The sequence below is a fragment of the Falco naumanni genome, chromosome 1 (assembly GCF_017639655.2).
Source record: "Falco naumanni isolate bFalNau1 chromosome 1, bFalNau1.pat, whole genome shotgun sequence".
NCBI lineage: Eukaryota > Metazoa > Chordata > Aves > Falconiformes > Falconidae > Falco > Falco naumanni.
The window spans coordinates 112,297,513-112,320,973 of NC_054054.1; the positions used below are offsets into that span (position 1 = coordinate 112,297,513).

Here is a 23,461-nt window from a genome sequence, read left to right on the forward strand (position 1 = left end):
TACAACCAGAAAAATCAAAAGACTGGTTTGCATCACATATTTATCTGGGTGATTCCTGGGAATCTACAGGCATGGCCCAAGAGGCAAGCTTTCTGCTACTGCCAGCCAGTGGCCTTGCTACAGTGCCCATCAAGTCAGTGGGACATGGGGTACAATGCCAACACCAGCTCCTGGGGGAGACAGAAATTCAACCCTTCCTGCTCCTTCCCAAGGCAATAAATGACAAATTGGTCACATTTTAATTATAAGTTCATCACAGCTATTTTCTCTCTCTAATCCTAAAAGCAGCAAGTAGGACTGGTAGATGACGTCTATAAATTTGTAAAGTCCATTCCTTAAATGGAGCAAATACTCCTCTCTGTAGGACTAAGGCTCAACATCTACCATCACAGCATTCCCCCCGCCAATACTTTTGAAACATCTGAGCAGCCTGTGCAGAAGTTTGGATCGCAGCGGCGCCCTGCTTTGCAGTCTTCAAAGGATTTTACTCTATGTCTTTTGCACACCCAGGGAAGCTCAGCTTTGTCTAATATTTTGTAAGCACGTTATTATTTAGTCAGCATTTGACTCTAGCTGTACTGGGGAAAACGGCGAACAAGCAGGACTTGCAGTGTGATCTGAAATCTGCTAGACTGTGGCTATGCTGCTCATGAGCTGTCTCATTCTGGCTGTCCCGATATCACCTGGTGAGCAAATCGCCTGGAGGTCATCTTACACTAAATATGCAACAGAAAATAACCCCTGAAACTGGAAGGTGTTCAGGTGCCATAGTGACAGGCACAGTTTGAGAACACAGAAGAGAAAACAGTCTTGCTTAAGGGCTTCAATTAGCTTCCAACTAAGATGATTACAACATTTCCTAGCAGGCAAGGAATCCTTCAAAGAGAATCAAATCAAAACACCCAGCTGCACAGATGTCCTGGCTATGAACTGTGTCTGACGTCTTCTGTGCAGGGCCCTGCTCCCCAGCCACACCAGCAGCGCCTGCTCCAGCACAAGTGAAGCGTGGTGCAATTCCTCCTCACAGAGTGGCTCTCTGGTGAGGTGACAGGTTTGACCTGCCTGGTCCTTGCTGGGAGACACTGTGTCAGTGGCCTGCCTCAGCCAAGGGGATGGGGCTCTGCTCTCTCAAAGCAAAAACATTTTCTTCCCACTGCTTTTTTTTTTTCCACATCACTTCATGCATCTTAGAAACTTTCCAGAGGCCGCCAGCATTTTCACTCATGTTTTGCTGGGAGGAGAGCGAAGAATGCCAGGCGAAGCAGCTCACATAACAAATGTGCTTCGTCACAGGCTCTGCCGCTCAGGACCAGAGCCCACCCCGCTGCTGTGACCCGCTGGGACAACTCCCCAGAGCCACAGCACAACAGCCTACACCACCTAAAACTGAATCACTATTTAAAAGGATTATTAACTTCCAGCTGCATTCAGCCTAATTTCCTTTGTGCAACAGTGTGTTTAATCGCAGAGATTCTAATTTACTATTGCAAAGCACAAGCCCAGCTCTAAGGATAAATTAAAGTAACAGTTCCATGGGAAGTTTGGAATTTAACTTTCTGACTTATCTGATTTGATGCAGATACAAATATTTAAATCCAGCCAAGGAAACAAACAGTCTGTTTCCAAGAAGTTCCAGCTGGAATAAGGGAAAAAGGATTTTGTAGGAAGAGAGGCTGCAACAATTAGTGCACCATCATACTCCTTGCGGGCACAGATCATCAGCCAAGCAGAGCTTCAGGGCTGGCACGCCGCACTCCTCCTCTGCAAGACTCATTTGGGTTTGTTTTTTTGGTGGGGGTTTCCCCCTTTATTGAAAAACTACGTTGCTATATTGAGAGTAAGAGGTTTTGTTTTTTAATCTCCTTTGTACAATTCCCCTGTTCTCTTTTCAAGAAAGAGAGGTAAGCACCAAGCCTGTCAAGTGAAACACGCCGAGTCTGGTGCATGATTTGCTGCCAAGAAAGCAATGGTTTGTTAAATTCTTTTCTTGTAATCATGACCAACTCTGTGCTCCTGCCTGCAGATTAGGCTGGGATTCATCTCACCCCTCCTCAGCTGGTAAGAGGTGTCCCAGCCCAGTCCGCAGTCCCATCTATGCTCTCTGTAACCCCTGGGGAGAGACAAGCATCATCTGCAAGCAGTTCATCTCATCCCCATACTCACGTGAGTTATTTTTCTTGAGAAAGATATAAGCTAAAATCAAAATGATTTTTAAAAAAAAATACTTAAGATTAATTTTTAATTTTGAATTCTGAAAATTCAAATCAGATTTCTCATCATCTGGGGTTTTTCAGGCAAACAAACAGAGCACTCAAATTTTTAGCTCAACTGCATCCCGTGATTCAGGCACGCAGACCCACGGCGAAGCTGCTGCCAAGGAAAACACTCTGCTTCAGGATACTCCCTGCCGCTTGCGAACTCGAGCAAGCAGCTGCCAGAGACGCTTTCACCGCCCACAAGAAGGAGGAGAAGGCCAGGCACTGCAAGCAGCAGACTGCACCAGCCAGGAGGTTACACAAGCAGCATGGCCATGCTGTGTCCATCACCCGCGGGGCAGCAAGCCAGCCCAGCTGCCGGTGCCGGGTCAGGCATGGCCACGCAGTCCACCAGCTCACTTGCCAGCCACCCCGGGTGGGCAGTCACACCACAGGAGGGCTGACGCTCACCATGTGCTCGCTGCACACGTGGATGTGGACACTGCACTGCAGCTCACTGCCAAAGGAGAGGGGAAGGTGACCGGGGCAGGCCTGAGGTCACCACGACCTTCACCACCATGGCAGGTGAGCACCCGGCCGCAGGCTGGCTGACCCACCAGCCTCCTCCCCCTCTGCCGGCAGCAGCCCAGGGCCGATGGACAGACAGATGGATGCAGCAGCATGGTTGTGGCCACCCTTGGGCTGTCACAGGGGGCAGCTCTCCTTTGTGGCATGTCCAGGTCCAGGCAGACCCCTGCCCAGGGAGCAGGTGCTGTGCCCGCAGCCCACAGCCTCAGGGCTTTAGCAGGGTTTCGCTCCTGCAGACACCTCCTGCACCCCACCTGCACCTTACCCCCCAGCCTCCTCTTCCACCCAGCGGGGCCCACTCAGTGCTGGGGTCCTGCAGCACCCCAACTCCACGTGTCCACCACAAAACCAGCCCTGTTACCCTGTAAGTGGAAAGCTACAGAGACAACATTTGGACAAGTGGGTTCAATTTCTCTGCACTGGAACTGGTGGGAGAAGCGGAGGGCTGCTCCCTGGTGCTCCCCAAAGCCATCCTGCAGGTAATGTGGGCAGCCGGGCGTTTGGGATGCTGACACTGGCGTTACACACCCGAAGACAAGTCACCACAGCAGTTTCTCCTGCAAGCCATGTCTGTGGTGCACACAGGCAGTGCAGCAGGTAAACCAGAGCTGTGCAGCTACAGCCACCTATGGTGTGACAGTCCCTGATACCGGGATGTAAATATTACACTGTTAACCATCAGAACTTCTGCATTTTCTCTTCACTGAATGATTACATACAGTGCAATTTCACCACCCTGAGACCCCCTTCAGCCCCAGATGATGGGCACACAGAACAGCACAGGCACACCAGAGTAGCTGGGCAACAGACTTGATCCAAGCTATTCTGATTCCCAGAATGGATCCATGATGGGAAAAACAATTCAAAGGTGGAACTGAAACAGACCCTGAGTGGTAGAAACTTAAAAGGAAACAAAATGCCATTCTGAATCTGAGTAATTTCTGGACTATCATACAAGTAGTTTACACTTCCTAAGAGGTCTTGATGAGTTTAATTCCTATCAACTTGCGGAGATGTTGGTACGTACACTTGTAGGTAGCATAAAACTGCACTGCATCTAAGCCTCAACACACTTCACAACAGACCCAGAGAAGAAAGAGGAAGAATCATTCATCCCTGACATCCTCAAAGAGAATTTTAAGCTGTCTTCCAAAAGCACAGAATAAAAGTGCTGCCAGAGTGCAGAGTCTGCTCACAGATACGTCTGCACCTGTATCAATATTCACGGAGTGTCAGCTACCATGCCAGAAACTGCTCTCTTCATGACATCCTGACTCTGGACTCAACCCCCAAATGCGACAGTGGGTGACTGGGTCACTCCGTCTCCCTTACTGCTAATGGAAGCTCATCTCTACCAACACCAGCCTACCTGAAATCAAATTAAAGGCTCAGATCTTTTCTAATGCCCATTAGGCTACAATACAAGCACATCTCCAAAAATGGCTACTTTAAGCAAAATAGATTTTCTCCTTTTCTTTGCCATCTTCCATTACCTGGGTACCATTAGAACTTGCCCTAACCAAAGGCTCTTCAAGGGAAGTCACCAGTGAAGACTAATGAGAAGGGCTGAGCTGCTCTAAATCTGAAAGGTGATGAGTCATTTTTAAGTCTCCAAAGTAAAGTTGATGCAAGTGGTCAATGTGCAGCACTTCTGAACACAGGAATGAAATGGTATTTGAGAAAGACTGAGGAAACTGGGAAGAAAACGAGGAAAAGAGATGACACTTTACTGTGGAAAAGCCCATTGTGAATATCCTCAGTACCCTTTATTCCAGCAAAATGTATGAGGTCTATCAGCACTCTCCATTTGCACTACAAATTTAGCAACTCTTCCATTTTCCAGATGAATTTTAATTGCATTACATGCTATTCATTTCACAGTCACAGAGGACAACTCTAAGAATTTCTTTTGTGCTACCATTAACCACTTCCACAAATACTAAACAAGCAAACTAACAATTCCTTCACTCAGTCTGTGAACACCACAACTCAATTTTACCTTTATTTCCTCACAGACTCATTCTTGGTACTCTATCCACCTAGAGCTTCATGCTGCAACCCCAAATTCCAGTCTTTCCCAGACTCCAAGCAAATGACCTGTACTTAACATTTCCACCTCATCAAAAATTTGAGACATTCAAAACCATTGTGGAAGTCTGCCTGTTTTGGTTAAGCAAACAGAAAACCTCCCCAAAACATACAGATTATAAAATTCACCTTAGTCCAAAAAGGAGCAGCTTAAATTTATACAGCCTGGATATCCCCCTTTAAAGATCATCTGAATTATCTGTTTGCTGCATCACCATCACTGCTATGGATTACCGGTGGTTTACAAGGCACTTCTAGTATAATATATAATATATATGCATGAAGCAAGTGTTCCTAGATGATCCAAATGTTCTGGAAGTCTGGAGTTTATAAATGACTATGCTCACACGGGAGGAGAGGGAGGAATGGGAGTTTTTCTCTCCCCTTTTTCCTTTCCACTACTTTTCCTTTTAGGAAGAAGATAAGAAACTTGCTTTAAGCAAAGTCAGCACCTTTGTCTGGTTTCAGTAGATAAACTGCTATACAATGACAGCCAACAGTAACCCGAACGCTATACATACCTGGATGTATCGCAAGGCACTCCTTAGGACGCTGAGGTTTGAGGTCTTCTTGTCATCTACATTGGGGATGTTGCGTTTTAATGTCTCAAAGCATTCTTTCAAATGTGCACGTCTAAAGAGAACACAGGTGGTTTGTCAGCTTGTGGGAGTACACACTAGAAATCAGTTTAGCAGAGGGCTAGAGCTTAATTTGGGCCTTAATCCAGCAAAGCACTTACACATGTGCATAGCAGTCACCGAGACTACCTGCATGATTACAACTGAACCAGCTCAATCCAGCAGAAAGACAGTGGGGTTGTATGCCTGGATTCTAGTCCTAACTTTGTTAGGAAACCATCATGCAGTCTTAAATGAAATATCTCCCTGTGCTGTGGCTTCCACTTTCACCATGCTTCCAATTTGGTTAATTAGATTTCTGCGAGTTTTGGATCAGGAACTGGTCTTTACTTTGTATTCACACTGTACACTGACCCCTGATCTTCGCTATTTTATTGCTTTACATCAAGTTACACCGTTATGCACGTGGGGATTTACTTTGCGGGATCAGAGCTTTGCAGGGTTATTGTAATGCAGTTACACAGTTAAGTAAAACATACTGGGAAGCAAGAGATGCAGAACTGAGCTGTAAGAAAGCAAAGCGATACTGCAAGATTCATTAGAAGTCACTAAGAATTTTGTTCAGGTTATTTGTTAAAAAACAAACAAAAAATACCAAAGCCAAACAAATATTGACAGACTATAGGCCAAAAAAAAAGAAAAAAGAAGGGGAATTACAATTAAAAAAAAAAATTAAACCCCTGGCTTTCTACGCACCTGTTCTTCTCCAATTTATTATGTACTTCCCTGGTCCCAACCCTGTAACCCAAACAGAACAAAGATAAACTCAGTGTCAGGTTTAAAACTACTGCCATTCAATCTATACTTTCAGCAGTGTGTGTGTGTGTCTACGATATACAGGTAAATATTAAAAAACAACAGAGGTGTTCAGATATCACTGTCTTAATATTAGCTGCATATATATTTCTACCTATACTGTATCAAGATAAAATCCGTACTTCACAAGCATTTCAGGTGGGATAAGCATTATGCATATACTGCACACAAGATCCAAACAACTATAGTGTGTGTATATATACACAGACACGGCTACCAACAACAACAGGGAAAGACACCAAGTATGAATTATACGTATGTATACAGTACTAGATAGCCCAGATTCTGACCCATTTCTGATCTGCGCCTACACTCCAGTGGGATAAGATTTATGTAGTTCCAAATTAAAGTGTATGGGACTTGGCAGACATACTTCAAACCGCTTTAGTTTTTTACTATGCCTGAAATAACACAGCTGAGCATAAATATGGAATGAAGGAATCCAGGAATCCTCCAGTCACTGCTAAAGGAAGAATCAGGATGAGCTTCTGGGTTTTGGGGTTCTGGTCTGTCCCCACCCTCTGACCCAGAGGAATACTTTTAGGAAAAGCCAAACAAATTCATGTTGTCTTAGTTTTTCAGCTACAGTGGTGATGAAGTACATTAGCAGACACATGGGAGATTTCAAATATCTTCCATACACTATGCAAAGTAATTGGTTGCCTTTCGCTGAAAATACACCGATATTGAGGTGAGCATTTCAGGAGGTACGTTAATATTTAATAAATATTTAAGTATTTAAAACCAAATATTTGACAGCCTTTTCTCATGAAACATTTACAAGCAGAAAAAGACATCTTTTCCATGCTTATGTGTAAAGGAGTAATTCTGGGGAGGTAAGAAGCATGCACCTTGGGGTAAACCATCAAAATGCATTTCAGAAAACCTTTGCAACTCACTCAGCATCAGACAGGTATTCTTCTGCTGCACCTGTGCCAAGAGATCTAGAATTCCTGCATGGTAAAATGCTCTGACTACAGCACAGACACAGCAGTGATGCTGGACAACAGCCCTGCCAACTTTCCAGGAGCAAAGCTTGGATTGATGGGACCAGAGCAGTTTGCCGGTGCAGCTGCAGCCATCCCACTGCCTGTGGATGGGGCAGCTGCTACTCAGACAGCAAAACTCCCTACAGCCTTCACCAGCACCCCTGTGCCGTCAGAAACCCCCTCTACACCCACCTGAACCCACACAACATCATCAATGACAGGTCCACTTGATTAAAGCACAAATACACTCATCGTTTCTGCAGCATTCTGTAGACAAGCTCTAAAGATCACAATCTATCTTCGAGGAATTACACTGGCATTTTACAAAGACCATTATCTTTACAAATTCTTATCTATATTACTTTCACCGCTTCCTTCTATGCATTTTGGGATCTCTACATCCCAAAGGACACTATGAACCCTTTTTTTGTCCAGTACATCTTACATCTCTTCCTGCTCCCACAAGATGATAGTGAAACTACCACTCCTTGCACGGAGTTTGTCCACAGAGAAAGTCAGCAGCAATTCACAGCCCTGCACTCGTGCTCTCTCACAACTGGGTTACAGTGGTTCTGCACTGCAGCTCAAAGCAAATGCCATGAGGACAAGAGGACCTGGGGAAAAGAGTGTGAACTGCTACACCCTGACCTTCTGAAACATCCAAAATGCTGAGCTCCATCCAGGAGGGAGCAAAAAAGGCAAGGCCAGATTCTGACCTGGCCAAAAGGCTTCTCCCAGGCAGGTCACCAGCGTAGAGAAGGACTGCATTCTGTCTCTTCTGCTGGCACTTGTTCAGGCTGGGAGGACTGGAGCCACCAGCAGGGCAGCCGGCTCTGCTGGGTATATCTCAGCATGGCAGCCTGAGCCATGATGGAGTGGGACAAGGCCACCACTGCTATGCTGCACAGGAAGAGGGGGACTCCAGCTGGCATTTTGCCTAGCGGCATCTCCTCTGAATTCCTGACCAGACCCCCACACCTGCCTGGGCACGTTTGCTTTGCTGCACTGAACAGGCAAGACGTGCAGACCGATTTTCTACCCAAGCTCTGTGGGATTAGCATACCATTTTAAATGCCATCGCTAAGAGTTATCTACCAGCTGCAGACAGTCAGGAGAATGGTCAGAGGTCTAGACAACATGGCCCAAGAGGAAAGACTAAATAGATCCAAGTCGTTATCCTGCAGGAAGGAAGACTGAGGGGCCAAGGGAAATAGGTAAAAGCTTGGTGCAAAAGGAACGATTTGTTCTCCCAGTCCACAAGAAATATTATCAGACTACGTATTAGGATACTGTGGTCTGGAAACAACCGCCTAAGGAGAAGACGGTCTCCACCAGCCAAAGTCCTTAAGAACAAGTTAGACAAACACTAACCTGGAGCAACATCAGAGTCACAAGTCCTGTCCGAGGGTGAGGACAAATTAAACAGCCTTCAGTCCCTTCCAGCTGCAGGAGTTCTGAACAAGCAGGAGGCCCTTAGTACTTACAGCACTAAGAAATCGAAACAGCAGCTATGGTGATCTCTGTCCTGGGAAATGAAACCTCCCAGATCACATCCCAGTTTTCAAGACAGTTCCTGCAAGCAGTATTGCTGCATGATTTCCCTGACCAGTATAAGCAGAGAGCTTTTGCCAAACATAATACCAGATGGCACCTGAAATCAGACAGGCAGTGCTGGGACTTGCTTCCTAATACAGTCCTGGCTTGGAAAAAGAAATCCTTGTACAGAATTCTAGTGTGTAGTCAGGGAGAAAAAATAAAAACCATCAAGCTAAGAAACCCTGCTATCAAAAAGCCAGACATCCAAACATCCACGGATCTTGGCATTTCTGATCTGACAACTCTTTGCATAAGCCATAGCTGCTCCAGGTCGATGCAGCTTTCGGTATCGTTTTTGTCTGGTCCCTCAGAAGCCTCCAGACACAAGATGCACTCACCCTCCAGGTCTCTTCTTCTGCTCATTTGGTTTTGTGTCTTCCACTGGAGCCAGCTTCAGAGCACCGAGCTGTGGGGGTGCTCCCGGGTGCTGCAGGGGCTGGTGAGGCTGGGGCTGGATGGGCTGCTGAACCACATGGTGCTGGGAGATGGCCAGGACCGGTGCCGCGTAATGCTGGAGCTGCTTCGGGCTGCCTGACGGGGGTGTAGCAGCTTTCCCGTCCGACAGAAGTGGGCCTGGCGGCCTCTGGATGACTGGTGCAACCGAAGATGCTTCCTTAGTGACACCGGGAGTGCTTACGAGGGGCTGGTGGCGCTGCACAAGCGGTGGGGACAGGGTGGTCTGTGCTGCTTGCTGGGGGGGGCTGGTGACAACAGGGATGGGAATGACAGAAATGGGGGCTGCCAGGGGCGGGGGCGGTGGAGGGGCCGGGGTTGGCGGGGAGATGGGCACCAGCAGTTCACTCCGGGGCTCCTCCAGGGAAGCAGCACTGTTCGCCCGTGGCACGCTGGCCTTGCCAGCCTTCTTCTCCTGCTCCCTCTCCAGGCGGAGCTTCTCGTGCTTTTCATTCTCCTCTGAAAGAGAAACACCAACAGTGATTAATGGTGCTTCCCTGACCTTCCCCATCCACAGGCCTCTATACCAGGCTGGTGCTTAACTGCCTGCCTTTCTGAGAGGGAAGTGGAGGCCCTGGGGGTAACGCAGCCCGGCCCATGGCAGGACCTGCACCCCTGGAGATCCACCCGGTGTCCCAGCCGTGCTGCACCTTCCACTCATTGCTCTTCCACTCCAGCACTGACTATTTAAACATAAACCACGTGCTGCCCCCACATTCAGTTCTTGAGACCAAGCTGACAACATGAGTCCTGGCTCCTCCACTGTCTGCAGCAACCCCATCATCTCCAGGGATGCAGACGAAAAGCCAGACACCACCCAGCCAATCTCCTTCTATCCTGTCCCAGCACCGCATGGAGAGAAATGGCCTCATCCAGTCACTTCCCACTCCCAAGGGCCCAACGCACAAACTGCAAGGCCTTTCTGCCAAGGGCAAACAGTACTGAGCTGAACAAGATTAAGGGACCTTCAAGAGCCGTGGCAGGACATGGCTGGGAGCCTGTGCCCGCTCTCCTTGGAAGGATCCAGTGTAGGGACGTGATCCGTCCTCACTTGCCCTTGTGCAAGCCTGCAGGGATGGACTCAGCACCCCACACAATGCTTACTTCTACAACACCTTCCCAAACCCTCTCTGCTCGTGCCCATATGTAAACACATCACTGTGCTCTACTGTGTAGCAGAAGAAATCAGTCCATAACAAAACATTTTCATTTTTCTACTTGTAAACAGGCAAAGAGCTATTGAGCACGTTATCAAGGAGCCCACCCCGGCCCCGTGACAGCCCCAGGACAACGCTGCCATTCACTTCCAGCAAGATAAAGACAAGCCCAGAGACAAGCCCTGACTGACAGCATCCTGGGAAAAACTCTGTGTTTCAGGATCACCTCCCAAACTACAGCCAGAGCAGGGAAGACAGGGAAACTTTGTGAGCCAGGCATCCCCCGCTCCCAGTACTGACCCAGGATACCCAAGATAAACAGCAGCCACAGGACTGCAGCTGGTTGTAACCAACCACCAGTGCAGGGCAGCACAGGCTCCTTAGGTTAAAATACCTTGTATTTTATACTATTAAGTGTAAATCTTAGCTCAATGGACATTACACTGATACAAACCCACCAGGGCACTTCTTTAGTGTTGTGGATTTTAGTCAAGCTCAAACTTGGCTTTGATGTGCAAACATTCCTATATGTTTTCAGAACACCAGACAAAGTAAATGAGATCTGTGTGGCCTGACTAGCAAAATAAACTTAATTAAATGTGATCCAGGTCTCCAGCTTTAATTGTGTGAACATGGCACAAACAAAATTTATTTATACAAGTCCTGTGGCGCCAGTGGCCCTGGCATCTAGACATCTCACAGCCTTAATCAAATATCTCCAAATCCACTGTCCATGAAGCTCAGCAGATCCCATTCCTGACAGCCTCCACGGAGTTGCAACAAAAAAATAGCGTAGAACGAGCATGCTTGGAGCTATGACTTCTTCATAGTAATATACAAATATTTGGAAAATAAACCCTTACTTCATCAAGCAAGGGATCAGAGAAATGATGCACACCGTCTAGTATCCTGTCTTATACAGTGGCCAATATCAGGTATTTCAGAGGAAGCTCCAAGAAACATCCTGGAAGAGCCTGTCCACAGGAGAAGCTTGGGCTTGACCTAAGCACTGAAGTTCAAGTGTATATTTAGGAAATTTGATAGAAAAGCATGTATCCTGCAACCTGGAATTAGCAGGTTACTCTGGACTCCCAGTCATCTTCAGGAAGCAGCTATATTAAATACAAGCGGAACAAGGGGAAAAGCCCCTGCCCGACGCGCCCCCCCCCCCCCCCCCCCCCGTCAGGCAATCTCACCAGCCATGGAGCTGCCCCCTCCTCAAACACCACCCCAGGGGCCAGGCCGCTGCCTGGGTCCTTTCTCACCCAGCTTTTGATTTTGAGGGGTGTAGTGCAAAAGCAAGTGAAAGAATAAAGGAAACAAAACTCTTATTCCTGATTCTGAATGACCTTTGGTACATGTGACCACACAGCGTCACTGCCCCAGATTCACAAAGTGATTTCCTGAAGTTCCCTTCAGCCCAGGATTTCTACAGCATACATCATATTTCCTCCAGCCTTCATTAAAGCACTTTGGCCCAACTCTGCTTGCTGGTTGCCTGAAGTCTGTCCAGAGCCACACCAAGCCTGCAGCACAGCATCTGGGAGCCTCAGGCAGAGGAGGCCAGCAAGGAGTGCCGAAAAGAGGCAGTGTGAGCTTCAAGGAGGCCAACCTGGCACTGTACCAGCTGCCGGAGCGGGGAAGGAGGGGAACTTCAAACCTTACAAACACTAACAGCCCTAGCTCAACTCTCAGCTGCAGCAACAGCCTGAACACACACACACCTTAAGAGACCACAAAGGAGGTCAAGCACCCAGCTAACAGGGTAAATATTGTCCAGCACCTACAGGAAGAGTACGCAACACCTGGATCAAGCTCCAGCACCAGGGCTCCATCTCCAGTCTCTGACTGTGCAGCACTTGGGAAGACACAGTGTGAAATCCAGTGATCTGCAAGGATTTCACACCCAAAGAGCAGTTCTCCCACAGATGCCCGAGACTCAAATCAAAAATTTAAATTCAAGTCCTTGTAGCACCAAGTAGGAGGGTCAGTGGGCTCAAGATCTGACTGACTCCAAAACAGGAGGTTGCTTAAGCAAAAGCTCAGACTCTGAATGCAGTATTTCCCTATATCTTCTCAAAATATTTCAGGGTGGTTATCAATATTTCCTTAAAGGAAGAAGTAAAGCAGGGCAGTGTGGCAAAAACCCCAGCAGGAATCCCCTGATGTAAACAACATAAATCTGAGCTACTGATGACTTTAGACTGGTTCAACTGAACAACATTAATAACTAATAAATAAAAGCCCTTTGTCTGCAATTCTTTTGCTCCACTTTGCTGCTTGGTTTGCAGCCAGAGCCAACGCGATGGCCCTGGCTCAGGACACATGAGGAAATTCAACCCCGGTGACCTGCTGACTAATCGTGTTTGCCATGTGCGTGCTTGGCCACGCAGCCAGCGCCAGGGTAGCACAGGTAGCAGCCACTGGGAGAGGGAGAGCAACTGGGGGCCGACCCAGCACCAGCCCCTGCCGGGCACCGGCCAGATGAAAGACCACGAACTTCCACACAGACGTAAAACTGCACTGTGCCGGACAGGAGGGCAGAAGCAAAGTAGTAAATTAATGGAAGCTCCTGGCACTGCTCAAGGTCTGATGAGGACAGCAGAACCTGTCCATGCTGAATTCACTCCTGCACTGGCTCCTGGCAGTAACGTGACAGCAGAGGAGACGATCTAGAAAGGAGACCTGCAGTGATGGCAATGCTTTCCAGCGCATGAGCAGGAGTCAGCAGTGAAATTCCTACAAGTAATTTTCATTCATCGGGGAAGCCAAGAGAACAGGAAAGTAAGGTTACAAGCATGCATTACTGATCAGCAATATTTATGTAAATGTCTCTGCGAAGCAGGTGCAGCCCTCAGGCTGCTGACATGCTGCCAACAAGGCCTTTGGTGTTGCAAATCTTGAGCTCCCTTGAGCTAAAGAGTTTATTTCAAGGATTTTTTATTTTTTTTTTAGCCAAAATCTGACACCAGTGAGCCACCATCCTCTTGTCTGACTCATCCACAGGCGAAATGGAACCACACTACCAACCCCTCCTGCCAGTAAAAGGACTGAAGGGCCTGTAAGCCATCTCTTCCTAACATATACACAACCCTCCAGGACAGAAATGCTTCCATCGAGCCATGAAGATCTCTTGGCTCCTGCTCACTTTGTACTCACACCTTGCAAACAAATTGAAGACTCCCTTTTAAAAAAGCCCCCTTAGAGCTCTTTGGTTTTCCATACAAAGTAAGTTCACCCACCTTCCTCCACAGATACAGATGAAAACAGGGAATGGTAACTAGTGTGCCGGGTGCTCAGACACGCACAGCTCATTCTTTCACGTGTAGCACACGTGGTACATGAGCTTCTGCAAGCCCAGTATGTAGGAAGCACACAAGGCTTAGGGCAACTTCTTGTGCTAAGCAGGACAACTGGACCAGAAGGTGCACACCACGATTATGTATAATTTCCACTCATTCTTGACATTCTCATCAAAGGGACTGAGGACCAAACAAACCAAGGGAGTGAACTGGCCCTGCAAACCCTCAGGGGGTCTGAATCACAACCCAGGCACGAGGGGACAGGGAATCTCACCTTGCCCACACCACACTGCCTGCCAAAAGGCCCAGGTCATGACAGCAGGGGACCTCAGCTTCCCAGGCAAGCCACCAAGGTGGTACACCATAAAGGAGGACAACAGCAACACCAGCAGCAACAGGATGAAACAGCAAATCTTGTCAGAGGAGGACACTGAAAGGTTTAGTGCTCCTGACTGGGTGGACTGGTGCTTAGGGCCCTGATGGGCCACGAACACACAGGGCCAGGCACTCTTAACTTTGTTACCAAATAATCCCTGTGGTTTAAATTTATCTCCTCCCTTTTGCCTGCCCTGGAAATGCCACCGGTCTGTAAGAGCAAGCACTGCCAGCAAAGAGAGCCGCCGTGCAGGCAGAACTGCACATGCCTCCAGGGTGGGCAGCGTGGCCTGGCAGCAGCCAGGGTACCCCACTGAGCCTCCCACCTAAGTCATGCTGCAAGAGCACTGCCCGAACACGCCTTTAAGGCATTTCAGTGCCCTTTTTAATGCTCCTGTTTTTTACTGTGGACACTGTCAGTACTCAGCATGTACCAATGGCATGTGCCTTTGCATCATCAAGCATCTCACCTCTATGTACGTTTAAAGGTCTCTCCCCAGTACAGAGAGTGAATATTACTTAACTACACGAACAGTTAGGCACTGGCAGTTTTGTGGTGTAATCTTCTGAATAGTCTGAAATGTTTCTCTGAATCACTCAATGCTTCTGGGAGCTTATACTGCACATGATGAAGTGCTACAGACCCAGAGAAGAGCACCCTGGTTCTGCAGCAGTGTCACCCGCAGCAGTCACTCCTGGAAAGCGCTGGGGACAGAAAAGAGTCTCCAGATACTTTCCATTTCTGAGGCTGACCCAGCTGCACTCAGCAAGGTGGACCACCATGCCAAGAGGAAGGGCAGGCTGGAGCCTGAAGGTTAATTTCTGTTTCTGCAGGTCCCAGACTCTGCAGGGGAGAACCAGGAAAGGGAAGATAAGAACAGTCAGCAGTACCAGAGACCAGTAATGCTCAGCCTGAGCCAGGCAAACTCTGAGTCATAACTAATGCTGCTGACACAAGAGGCTACGCCAGCAAACAGCTGCTGGCACTTGCAAGTACCTAGTAACAAGCTGGGGGATTGAGACCCCTTTGAAATTGTGATCCCTTCCTCTGAGCCCCTCTGAATTTTGGTTGCCAACAGCATGACACAAGCCCAACTTTTCTCTCCCATCTTTGCTAAAACCATTTTGTTTGGTGTCCATCCCTTTGCACCGCTGCTTCTCCATCAGTAACGTGGCAGCCCCAAGACACAGCTCTACTCCCCAAAACCCTCCAGGCTCTCAGCTGTGCCCATGGCTGCAGCAGGCCCTCACCAGCAAGATCATGGTAAAGAGCTGGTTGCAAGGCACCTGATGACTCTTCAATAGGACGGCTCACTACTGCTGCTGCTGCATCTAGGTGCTGTGTTCAGATGTCAACCTGCTCCCAAAATGTCCCATTTTTCTTCTTACTCACACAGACTGGGCTGCATTATCTTCTTAAAGAAAGACTAAAACGTATTTTAAAAGTACGCTATTCACAAAGGACACTGAAATGCTCCACAATTAGAAATCAGAAGCTTGTGATACACTCCAGAGGAGTGAAAACTACACCAGCCCTCCTGAGATTTTGATTTCAGAGTTTTAAAGACCCTAATGTCTACCTGATACACAGCAGATCTACCTGATGTGCTGAGCTATCCTCACTATACCAGCACACCATGCACTCTTCCTACCTTACCTACACTTGATGTCACCATTCACTATGAACAACAAAAATACTCGCATCTCCATTTTCTCAGCCAGAGGATGATGACACATTTAGATCGTATCTGTAAAAGCAAAGGAAAAATCAGGCTTCACATAAACTATCCCTCCTTAGCACCAACCAATATAGACCACTAGTGGTTTCAGCATGATGGACTTATCTGTAACTCTTAGAAATCAGTGGCCTCCGTATCCAAACCCGAAATAAATCAGAGAAACGACAAGGTGATCCTCTTGCCTGATAAAATCCAGGGAGCAGACAAGCTTTATTCCTACTTCATGGAGACAGATGGCTTGCAAGAAAGTGAGTACTTCCTTTCAACAAAACCATCACAGCTCCTGGAACGCAGAAAGGAAGGTTGGAAAGACCCTCAAGAAATCTTGTAGTTCACCTCCCAAGCCCCAGAAAAGAATCAACCAAAACTAAATAATACTTGGCAGACATTTCTCAAAGCAACAGCTTCTCAAATCTCTATGGATAATTTACATTGTGCTTAATTTGCTATTCCAGCGCTTAACCGAAACCCTGATTCAGCTCCACAGTCATTTTAGCTGCATTTTAGTTACAACTAACTCTTGGTGGACAGAAGAAAGAAAGAATGGGCCAGGATTTAGCAGTACTACAAAGGAAAAGAAAACAAATCAAGACTACTAACAAAATAAAACCATCGTGGACAGCCTTTTATACACACAGACCACCCCGGTGCCTTCAAGCTCCAAAGGTGCTGAGCATGGCGTACACTGTCGCTGCTGCAGCGCCAAAGCTTGGCAGGCTGGACTGATGCAAAACTCTTGTTGTGCCTTTCTGCAGAATTCAGGATGAAGTACAGAAGAGCACTGGTTCTGACACACAGAGCAGACACCAACAGCACAGGATTGACTACTGACTCTGCTCTATCATCTTCACCAGGGCAGACAACCAGCTGAGCTATATTCTGTAAGGGATGCTGTCTCAAACACTTTTTCATCTGACCCCACCTGCTCCAATGCACATGAGGAAACCGCTGTCTCCCCTTTGGGCCCTGGGACAGCGTGACACACTGAAGTCTGCAGAAACATAGCAAATGATGATGCACTCTAAATGTACTGGTCAGAAAAGAATGGGGAAAATGAGCTGAGTTAATAAAAGATATTATAAACAAACTATGTACTCTTAAAACAAAACAAAAAGCCCAGGCATCTGACATGCCCAAAGAAGACTCCAAGACGCTGCTTCATCCATCGCTCACAAGCGGGTCTCAGACCCTCAGCATCCAAGTGGCCTGCAAACTTAAGTCAGACAACACACTGCTTGTATTTTACACACACTAGCAACTGAAGTAAAGACAGGTTAAATTACTTCATGTCACACACTGAATCATGGCAAAACCAGATCTGTTGGTTAATTACCAGCCTGTTAGGTAAGTGTATTTGCTCAACACCAGTTCACATAACATTCCTCGATCCTGGTGAGAACAGCCCACTGCTGCAGCTTCATCTCAGGGCTGTCTGTCCCAGGGATTGTTTTCACAGTCTGCTCACGCTAGTCAGCTTTCTTCTCAAGGAAATGAATGGCAATGTGCAGACTACCCATCAGAATCCTATCTCCATACTCAGAAAATGAGGTAAGAATCCAGGGGTATCTGCCCATCAAAGCACAACACACATACACATGAGTAGGAAGCTTTCCTCCATCACCCAAATGGGCTGCACCAGGGCAGTTATCCCTGCCATCTCTGAATTCACAGAGTCACTGCTCTCAGTTATAGAGCAAGGCGCTCCCCAAAGTTAACGTCTAACTCACCGACTCTGTGTGCTGGTGCCAGAGGTGAAGAGCAGGTTCTTGAGCAGGCCACATCCTCCCCCAACACACACTATGGCATCACTGCGAATCCGCCCACCCTCACATCAAAAACCGTGAACCTACAGCATCATCTGCCAATGGTCCAGGCACACACTAAACTTGCGTTCCTCATCACAAATACTTGGTGTGGTCTCTGTTCATTCAGCTGCCTGCAAACAGACAAGAGCTCGACCTACATCACGGCTAAAACTGCAGCATGTTCCCACTAGCAAGATCCTGGCCAGGCTCCTGAACCAAGAAGTATTTTGTGCTGCAGTGAGGAAATCTGGTGTCTTTTGAGAGACTGGTTTGGAGACTTCATGAACAAGCATGTACTTCTAACAAGCTAAGCAGGTATATGAAGGAAACGTGATCAGGCACAGGACCAAAATTTCACACAGTGAACACAGAATTCAGACTGTTCTGTTCATATGAGGTGGTTCTGGAAAGGTGGGAGTGAGCGCTATAATTTCATTCCTTTCCCAGTATCTCTCACTAGCCTGAGCAGAACTAGTTCCCAGGCACAAATCCACCTTCCTGAGGTCACTCCACACTGTCTCTCTCTGTCTCTTGCCTCTTCTACAGACTGAAATACAATCACACTGCCCAGGGACACTAGGAATCCCGTTACCAGCAACAGTGCTTCAGTACAGCTCCTGGTAGCACTATCTTGTGTTACGCACTAGGCATAACACACGTACCAACACATGGCACATCCATCACCTTCTGCAGGGCTATCGCCACCTTGTAGGCTCTCATGAGGTACCATCTGGTACACCTCATGCTACTGCATACAACCCTAAGCACAGAAACACAGAGGAAACTACTTGTCAAGTGCTGCTATGAAAAAGATCAGAGGCTGAAGGAAGGACAGGGAAAGCCCAAGGGAATCTTTAACTAGCAAGAAGCAGGGTAAACTCTAACAGACCTGATTTCAGTACGAAACACTCCTTATTCATCCCTATCCCAGCCTTTGCAATGTAACACAGGCAGCTTCCAGTCAGGAGATGCTGTGATGTGCAGCGAGTCTTGGGGCTTTCTATATTCCAACCTCCACATCCAGCTAGACAGGAGACGGGGAACCAGAATGCTCAACTTCTTGCCTTAGGAAGGCACAGCTTTAGGTAAGGCACTTCACAACCCTGCACCTCAGCACATCCACCTGTGACCTTTCAGAAGTGCTGCATAGTTCAGCTGAGGACTATAAAATGCTTTGATGTCCCTTAGCGAAACAATTTATGAGCTAATCAAAGGAAAGCTGGCTTTCTTTTTTTTTCAGTGAAGGCCTGCAAACTTTGTACACTGTATTTTGTATTTGTACTATTATTCTCTTCCTAAGCACACCCATATGCCTGTATGGGTAGAAAAGACAGGAGGGGATTAAGATGCGAAATGAAGAACAACTTATGTGCAGTTTACTTCCCTCAAACTGCAGCTGCACGTGTGGCTCTGCCCTGAACTGCAGCCCCAGACCAGCGCGCAGCAAGCTGCCAGTGCACTCCCCAGTTAAGGAAAGCAGCTTCCCAACTTCCAGCCTTGCTGTTGGGTCTATGATGCAGAGCTGCTTCCCAAATTAATGAGATAAGAAAGTTGCTTTAGCACATGAGGAGAGATTAACTGTGCAGACAATGTAAGATCTGGAAGTGGTCCTCTGCTGCAGCCAGTGTGACTCCCTTACTCTCCACCACCAGGCCCAATTACTTACACCAGGTGTGCACCCACCATAAAGTAAAAAAAAAAAAAAAAGGGGGGGGGGGGGAACAGGAACAAACACACACACAAGGAAAGGGCGAGCACAACAGCTAGTCCAGCACTTGAGCAACAAAAAGCTCTTTCCACCTGCCACTGTGGCACCGGTGTCCTACAGGGCTGCAGCATAGCTGCAGTGCACCCTGAGCTGGCCAGACAAAAGCCAGCCGTGGCCTAAAAGCTCTACAGGGTTTCTGGAGATGTGTCTCAACATCATACTGATAAGACCTGTTGAGGGACACCAGAGGAGGCCTACACCAAGCACAGCACCAGGCCACCACCGAAACACAGTGGCTAGGTGTGAGCCAGTCCTCTTCCTCACCCGTCCGCACTAGGTGGGTGGCACTACAGCCAAAGGGAATCTTTTTGGTCACCACACATCTTTTTATTAATCCCACACAATTAAGATGTGTGCCAAAATGTCAGTTAGATGAGATGGGGAAAGACCAGAACTATGCTTACTGTTCGCTCACCACCCTGGCTGCCAATGTTCAAAAAAATAAAAGGCTATAAACATAACTGAGCAGCATCAAGCAAAGCTGAGAGTGCAAGGTGAGGGGGTCATAGATGAGTATCTATGGGAAAAAAAACTAAGAAAACAAATATAAGTTACTTGCAATTATGAATTTGTTTTCTTAGATCATAAAACATTCTTGGATTAACCTAAATTCAAAGAAATCAGCCACCCTCTAATTCAAGCCAAATGTCTCTGGAGTTTGCAAATTTCAGACAGAAAAGGACTTCAGTTTGTGGGTTTGTACATGTGTAAACATACGCATTTACATGCATGTGAGCCACTTGTTTACAGAAAAAGGGTTAGCAGCAGCAGCATTACAAAGCATGAAAGCACAGATGTGGACAAGACAAGAGCACTTCAAAATCCTGACTCCCAAAACAATCAGAAACACTGAATTATGTGGCCAACATGGCGCATGTCCAGGCTGTGTCAGTTATTGTTTGCCTTCCCATGGTGTTAATATTCTAAGAAGAAATGCGTAACATCAACTATTCCCCTTGCGTCCCCCAAATCTGTTGGGTTTTTCCCCACATATTAATGACACGCAAATAACATTATTACTAGTATCATCATTTACATAACATGTGTCATCGTGGAGGAGCACGGGTCTGCTGAACATACGAACAGGAGTACAGCTGATGAGCCTAACCACCGAAGTTTCATTTTCATTGCATCTCTCTGCGTATCTACATCAATCCGTCACATGCATTTGTAAAAAGCTATTTCCAAGTCACACAAGCCCAGCACAAAGCATGCAGCAAAACCAAGCCTACTCATGGAATCAAGCTGGGATGTGCAACGAGCACACAAGCAAAAGAGCCTCCAAAACCCACTGTTTTAAGTCAGCAAATAGCAGAAATGATTATGTTGTGAAAGTGTGATGACAAGCAAGGATTCTAGAGATTTAAAATTGTTAGATGTATCTGGGTAGTTGTTTAATTAATAAGCATACAATTCCCTCTTAGTCTGTTACTTGCATTTCATTTGCTCCCAGTCAACTTGGGAGATAAGAACAACCACTTGTGCTGTGTCCTTCAAATTTCAGCAAGTGTTTTAGCAAAGTCTGAACTCAGCTTTAATAACAAATGGCACAACTCAAGGATCCCCACAGCACTGAAGTCTCTTTCACCACGAGGTCCCAATCACAACTATACCATGTTGCTATACTCTTATCAAGCTGTTACTCTTACGGGTACATCTCAAGCTGATGTATTTAGACTCTGCTTTTTTCAGCAACGTGAAATGATGTTCTCTGAAATATTAATACATATAAAATGGAATATTCAACGGGCTTTTGGGTAAACATCTTGTAAACACTGTTTGAACCATATTGCAGGCAGTGCCTGATTACTGAGGGACACGAGAATTGACAGTGCTGTGTACAGGCTGACAGCAGAGCAGGCTCCACATTGAAAGCTGCCTGGGTTGGCCTGCGGTGGGTCAGGGTGGCCCACCGCAAGGTTTCACCCCAGCCACACAAGCAAACTCAAAGTGTCGCAAACACCTTCCCAAAGCAGCAAACAGCCCTCAGAGAGCAGAAGGCACAGAAGACTACTTGCTCTGGTTATAAATTAAGGTTTAATTTTCTGCTGCTGGAAAAGACTGAAGGAGTGGGAAAAGCCACATGCATACCTGCTGGAAAACCATGGAGACCCGAGCAAGGACATCGGTTACAGCCAGAGAAATGGGATGTTCTGTGGCACTTGCAGCAGGTTTGAAAGTGCCTGGGCACCACGTGTGCGCTCATGGAAACCAGCACCTTGACAAATACAGCATGACCTGACTCCAGAGTCGAGTGCTGCTTTATTTGCAGATCTGTGAAATGCAGCACACACTGCACGAGGCAGTGCACAGGTGCCCAGCGACACCACCACCTTGCCTGCACTGCTGGCCTTCTCTGGCATCCCATGCAGTGCTGTGCGTTACATGGATGGAGAGGGTAGATGTTGGGGTATGTGCTGGATGTCAATTTCACACCTTTGCAGACGCCACTTTCCTCCCTGAAGGACATGATCTCATTCCAGGTTAGTTCACGGAGCTCTCGCAGCAGGTGTACCCTGCACTATTCCCCAAAGCTTGAGATTATTCAAGCTTCTCCCCCATAACTATCAACCACAAAAAATACAAAGCTGTGACAACAGCTGCTGGCCTGTCCTCCCAGCAAGTCCAAGGAGAGTGTGAAGATCTAACTTCTGCCTGCTTTCAGAGAATCCTTCTTCATCTGCTCTTCTCAGAAAGCTCTCCCTCTCAGTCACAAACTGCACACAGAGACAATCCTCCACCACCTCTGTCCAGCTGGGAAGTGGCCATGGCACTCTCCAGGCAGGCAGAACGAGCGGCTATGCCACACACACAGCGTTTTCATGTGCAAGTACTACAGCACTCCGCTCCACGTTGCTGGGAATCCTTGCAAAGGGGACCAGCCGTACCTTAACCCTCTTCCCTCCCAAAGCCATTCTGCCCTCCTTTCCCCAAAACCTCTTTGGTTTTGCCTTCTATCAGTTTTCTTCCTCATAAAGAGAAGACGATGAACGTCTGGCTGAACGGAAGACTTTTCCCTCATTTATTCCCAGGTTTGAAAAAGCAACAGCTTGGTGTTTTACCACCTGGTTGGTAGGAGTGCCTGGACACCAGCTGGGCAGACCCACAAAGAATGACTGCAGACCACACTTGCCGTTGCATCAGCAGGGACTTTGAGCAGGTTCCCATCCTGCTCTCCTGCCTGAGGCTGAGCGAGTGCTCTGCAGCACCACTGTCTACTTTAGACCTGGCAGCCTTACATCAGTTTTATTTTAAATGCTGTTGCCAAATGGGATTGATTTTAAGGACAGATTGGACACCCAGAGTCATGCAGCGTAACTGTGGGTATAACACAGCCTGTAAAACTTCTCTGGACATACACCTGAAGGGGAAGGAGAGAAAGGTGGTGAGGGAGCGAGGGAAGGAAGCCAATCTCGAATGCTTTACTGTTGCCCAAACAGCCTTCCCCAGCTATTTCCCTGCTTACACTCTCCCCTCAACATCTTCCTGTTATCTGAAGTTCAAGCAACGGGCTCCTCCCTCTCATACCACACATCTTCCTGGTGCTCACAACTTCCCTGAAGTAGCCACGTTTGCACTGACGCTGCTGCTTCACCAGCCAGTTCAGCCCTGAGATGTCTGTTGTAGCAGGAACACTAACTGTGTGTATCACGGCAGAACACAAATCACCTGGTCACAACTGAGGGCATGCTGCGCCAGGGTGTGCTGTGCAAACTCACCCAGGCAGGTCCCACCTGGAGCAGGCTTTGGTATAAAAGAGCATCTCCATGCATCCTTGCATGCTGTTCCTTCTGACTAGAAAGCCCACCTGATTTTCTTTTTTTTTTTTCCCTTCCTTTTTTTTTTTTTTTTTTGGTGCATCGTCTTGTCCATGCCCCACTTAGAAATAATTTCTGCCTTCAGAGGTTATCCAACACGATGCAGCTAGGTCACCTGTGCCCCTCCTGCCATG

The 23,461-nt window shown here is 47.4% G+C and overlaps 1 protein-coding gene across 2 annotated transcripts in view; it reads right to left on the reverse strand.

Moving 5' to 3' along the window:
- Window positions 1-23,461, reverse strand: part of MNT (MAX network transcriptional repressor) — a 43,004-nt gene that overhangs the window by 17,818 nt on the left and 1,725 nt on the right. The window contains exons 1-4 of one of the 2 annotated variants that reach the window (XM_040578738.1): window positions 14,097-14,319; window positions 9,249-9,822; window positions 6,206-6,247; window positions 5,393-5,504 (exon numbers count right to left, since the gene is read on the reverse strand). In XM_040578738.1, coding sequence (XP_040434672.1) covers window positions 5,393-5,504; window positions 6,206-6,247; window positions 9,249-9,822; window positions 14,097-14,187 — 819 coding nt within the window. In that variant the 5' untranslated portion in view covers window positions 14,188-14,319. Of the gene's footprint in view, window positions 1-5,392; window positions 5,505-6,205; window positions 6,248-9,248; window positions 9,823-14,096; window positions 14,320-23,461 lie in introns of those variants that run through there. The other variant, XM_040578745.1, reaches the window with a different exon arrangement.